At 43.5% G+C, this 4204-nt stretch overlaps 1 protein-coding gene across 1 annotated transcript; it reads right to left on the bottom strand.

The window, feature by feature from the left end:
- Positions 1-217: 217 nt before the first annotated feature.
- On the bottom strand, positions 218-2650 carry ASCL4 (achaete-scute family bHLH transcription factor 4). Its single transcript, XM_032493380.1, has one exon. It carries the CDS (start codon positions 2552-2554, stop codon positions 2045-2047), a length of 510 nt encoding a protein of 169 aa, XP_032349271.1. The 5' UTR covers positions 2555-2650; the 3' UTR covers positions 218-2044.
- Between the last annotated feature and the right edge of the window lie 1554 nt (positions 2651-4204).

Here is a 4204-nt window from a genome sequence, read left to right on the forward strand (position 1 = left end):
AAAAAAAGTCTCTCAAGATTCCCCAATTAACAATTTGGTCATTTAGCCTCTCCTCCAACTCAGCCAGGAAGGTAATGTTTCCCCATTTTTTTTTTCCTAATTAGTAAATATACGTCACTTATACTTGCTTCACTGAAACCCCCATTTGGAATAACAACCTGCCTGGAGAACAAAATGGAGTTTTGTGAGGATGTAACTACCTAATGAGTAAGAGAAAATAGCTGTTACATCTTGCTTATTCAAACCACAAGGCTCTGCCTGCTTCTTAAGAAAAAGTAGTTTGGTGGTGAATCGTTCATTGCGCAGCATTTAACTGAGCATCCAGAAACAAAAGAACCCCAGTGTATTCATCATTATAAATATTGGCAGTTAATACATTTTAACAGTACTTTTTCCAAACAGTAACACTACAAACAATCATCGGATTGTATCTTGCAGATTACCCAAGCCTTTCAACTACACTTCTGTGAAATAGTATGGACGAGGGCGAGGAACCTGAGTTGCAGAGAGGTTAAGTAGCATTTGCTGTCACCTAGCTAGCAAATAACAGAGCAAGGGAGAGCATGGTCAGGGAGAAAGCAGCCTGGGCTTTGGGGTCAGGCTGACTTAGGACTGGATTTCAGCTCAGCTAATCCTATCAACACTAACCTGGGCAAGGGACCTTTCTGAGTCTCTGTTTTTTGTTTTTAGCCACAAAATATGTATAATACCTCACAGATTAATGAGAATTAAATAGGACAAAATGTGTAAAGCACACAACAAAACTTCTGGCACATCAAAAATGTTCATTAGCTTCCCTGGGTTGACACATCTGTAGAAGGGGAGTAATAAAACCTACCTCAGTGTAGGGGTTAAGTGAAATAATACCTGGAACCGGCTCTCACCATTGTAACTTTTCTCTCCTTGTCCTTTTCCCAGCACCCCTATACCCTCTCACCCCATACCAAAGCGTCTCCGTGGAAAGGGAAATTCAGCACATTAGGAAGCAACTTTAGAGAGAGGAAGCTTATCTTCACATGTCAACAAGCATTTGACTTATCTACTGAATTTATAATTGTTTCTCAGGGAAAAAAATGACCAGAATTAAGTATTAAAAAAAAAAAAACTACCAAAGTCATTAGACAAGTTCAGTATATACCTGGAAGGCCTCAAGGTGATAAAAGTTTGAGAATGTACCAACCTCAATCCCTCCCATTCGACCATGCAAGCGTTTCCTTTTTTTTTTTTTTTTTCTTTTTTAAGGTCACATTTAACAAAATGTTACATGAAGTGAGAACAAGGGGGTATGCAAAGAAAAGGAAAATGAAAAAACAACGGACAGAACTCAGAGGAATAAGTTTTCGTACAAATCTTGAGTTTTCTTCCAAAAAAGGTCACTGACACTACCATGTTATTATCTGCTAAATGCTATGAAGTTTCCAAATGACCACTTTTTGATAAACGAGGATCTTTCAAATATGAACTGTCTTCTCTAGCACTGCCATTCCGACACTCAGCAGCACAGGCTGGTCCAGCAACGCGCTCTGGCAAATGTGTTCTCAAGTGTCAGCTTGGAGTCACCTTCATCCAAAGCACGGTGTCTATCAAATTCCTCAATTCCCAAAGGAAGGATGCAGGAAAACGTTCCTCTCATTTTAAGGGCTGTCGTTTATTTAGTTTGGGTAATTCTTCTTTGTTTAAGGTTGTATTTATTTTAGTATTTACGTCCTTAATTTACCCACCCCGCTGACTGTGGCAAATTCCTGTTGTTTTCACCCTTTGAGGCGTTCAGAATCTGGTACAGTTTGTATTTGAGAAGAAGGAAGTTTCTCTTTAATAAGCGCCTTTAAGTCACAGGCACATAACCAGTAAGGGGGGTGAGGTGGGAGGTGGAAACAACCAGAATGTCAAAATCTTTTTTTCCCCTCTAAGGCACTCATTTCTTTTTCTTAAGATTTAGTTCTGGAGGTAAAAAACCAGATTACAAATGTAAACCACCTCCGGAGAGAACCTTAGACCCGACCGAAAAGGCGCGCGGCGCAGCGAGGGGCGGGCCGGGCGCTCATTAGCTGCTCGCCTCCTCGGGCTCGCTGCTGGGCGAGGGCGCCGACGAGGCCTTGGACTCGCCGTCGCTGTTGCATTCGGCCCTGCACGGGGGACTGGCGCCCTCCTGCCCCTGCGCGTGGCCCTCCAGCAGCTCCTGGAGATGCTTGATGTAGCCGATGGCGGCGCGGAGCGTCTCCACTTTGCTGAGGCGCTTGGCGGCCAACTCTCGGGGCAGGTGGTCTCGGAGGCGCGCGTACCCCTCGTTAACGCAGCGCACGCGCTGCCGCTCGCGCTCGTTGCGCTTGCGGAGAAAGGCGGGCTCGAAGGCACCGTCCAGAGACAGGGGCAGGTAGGGCCGTCTTGGGGCGCAGCCACCCGGCGCCCTCTCCCAGCACGCGGTGTCCAGGCGCAAGGAGATCCTGAACGGGTCCCGCAGAGGGAGGCGGGGCAGGGACCCCGGCACGGCCAGGGGCACTGGGCGCAGGTGGTACGGCAAGGTCAGTAATCCGGCCTGTTTACGTTTCTCCATCACTTGCCAAAAAGCAAACAGATCTTTGCAGAGATGACCCTCTCAGCAGATGAGACTGAAAATCTTCAAAGCAAAGATGCTGGTCCATTCAGACTGCCCGACGCAGCTGGTCTGTTTTTGGAGAAGTTTCTGAGCCCGGAAGCTAGGTTCCAGAACAGGCTTCAAGGAAACGTTGCATGATTTCCTAACTTCATTGCTCTCTTCGATCTCTTTATAAAGATCTAGGCGGAGGTGATAGGCAAAGATTTAGGACCCCCAACCCCAATCCACAGTTCAAACCTGTCTTCCCTTCTGATATTCTTATTTCAAAAGATAACAAAAGGGGTTTCTCTGCTCGGTGCCCTAGCCTGGAAACGTGAGAGCACACCAAAAACAGAGTAATCTTCCAAAACCACCAAACCTTTTCAATTACTATAATCCACAGCTCTGGGTCTTCAAGAGCATATGAATCTTCAAGGTTTCAGAAGAGCTCCTCCCAGGAACCAGCAGATCTCCTGGCGGCTGAGCGAAAGTTTATCAGAGGCTTTCTCCTTGAAAATCAAGACTTGACTGCCCTTTGTGGTTTCCGGCGTCCAGGGCTAATGGAAAGAGCTTTTAGACTGTTTGCAGACTTACACTTGCTCTTTCATTTCTGGGGAGGTGGAGAGAAGACCTCATCAAAGGGAAGACTGCTCCCTTGTGGTTATAAAATGTGTCAAGGAAGACCCTAGGGAAGGCTTGAGGGTTTTCTTCTCCAAAACCAAACCTTTTTAAAACCCAAGTAGACATTTTTTGAAAGGAACAGGAAACAAAGTATACTTTAGCAACGAATATAAGGATCTGCATATTATTATGTTGAATGCAGGGCGCGTGATGTATTTGTGCTACTTTTTAAGAGCACATCAAAAGACTGAGCAGTAACAAACTTTCAGCCAGAGTAATTTCTCACAGTGCTTACTGTAAACACAGTTTAAACACTGCTTCCAGACCACTTCTAATCCCACCCAGGATATAAGGACATCATCTTTCCGTAGTGTGAAGAGTATATTTCTATTGTATTCTTTTTGTCTTAAAAAAAAAAAGATGTAATTAATTTTCTACCTTGGGGGTAAGAAAGCAACATTTGAAAGATGGAGAGCCCCAGTTCCAAGGGGAAATGATGATGGCTTTGAAGACTTGTCTTTTTAACACACAACCAAAAAATGAATAATTAATCCACCATGTTGGTGAAGGACTTTGAAGATGAAAGTGTCATTAAAAATCCAACTGTACTGGTTAATGTCAAAGAATGTGTTATCACACTGAAAATCAGATTTCCTGTTCTGCAAACCAGCACATTAAAGGCAGCTTCTACTTTAAAAGACCAACTTAAAAACAAGAGAAGCAAAAAAAAAAAAAAAAACCCTATGTATATGATCAGACTTTTGGCTTATTCCTTGGGAGCCAAGGTGTCGCCCTAACATGTTTTTTTTTTCTTTTTTTTGGTTTGGTTTTTTTTTTTTTTTTTTTTTGACAAGTCCTACACTTCCTGTTAACTCTAAATTATCTGCCCAAGGCAACTGGAAAAGCATTTACATCAAGGCAAATAAACTAGAAATAATTATTCCTTTCAGGCATAATTTAGTCACATTTTAAAAGGCATATGAGGCTTGTACTGGTAAACAAACTAAT

The sequence above is a fragment of the Camelus ferus genome, chromosome 12 (assembly GCF_009834535.1).
Source record: "Camelus ferus isolate YT-003-E chromosome 12, BCGSAC_Cfer_1.0, whole genome shotgun sequence".
In the NCBI taxonomy this organism is placed as follows: domain Eukaryota; kingdom Metazoa; phylum Chordata; class Mammalia; order Artiodactyla; family Camelidae; genus Camelus; species Camelus ferus.

What these genes read in the sequence shown, in the direction of transcription:
- ASCL4 (XM_032493380.1), bottom strand. Translation starts at nt 2,554, where the DNA reads ATGGAGAAACGTAAACAGGCCGGATTACTGACCTTGCCGTACCACCTG.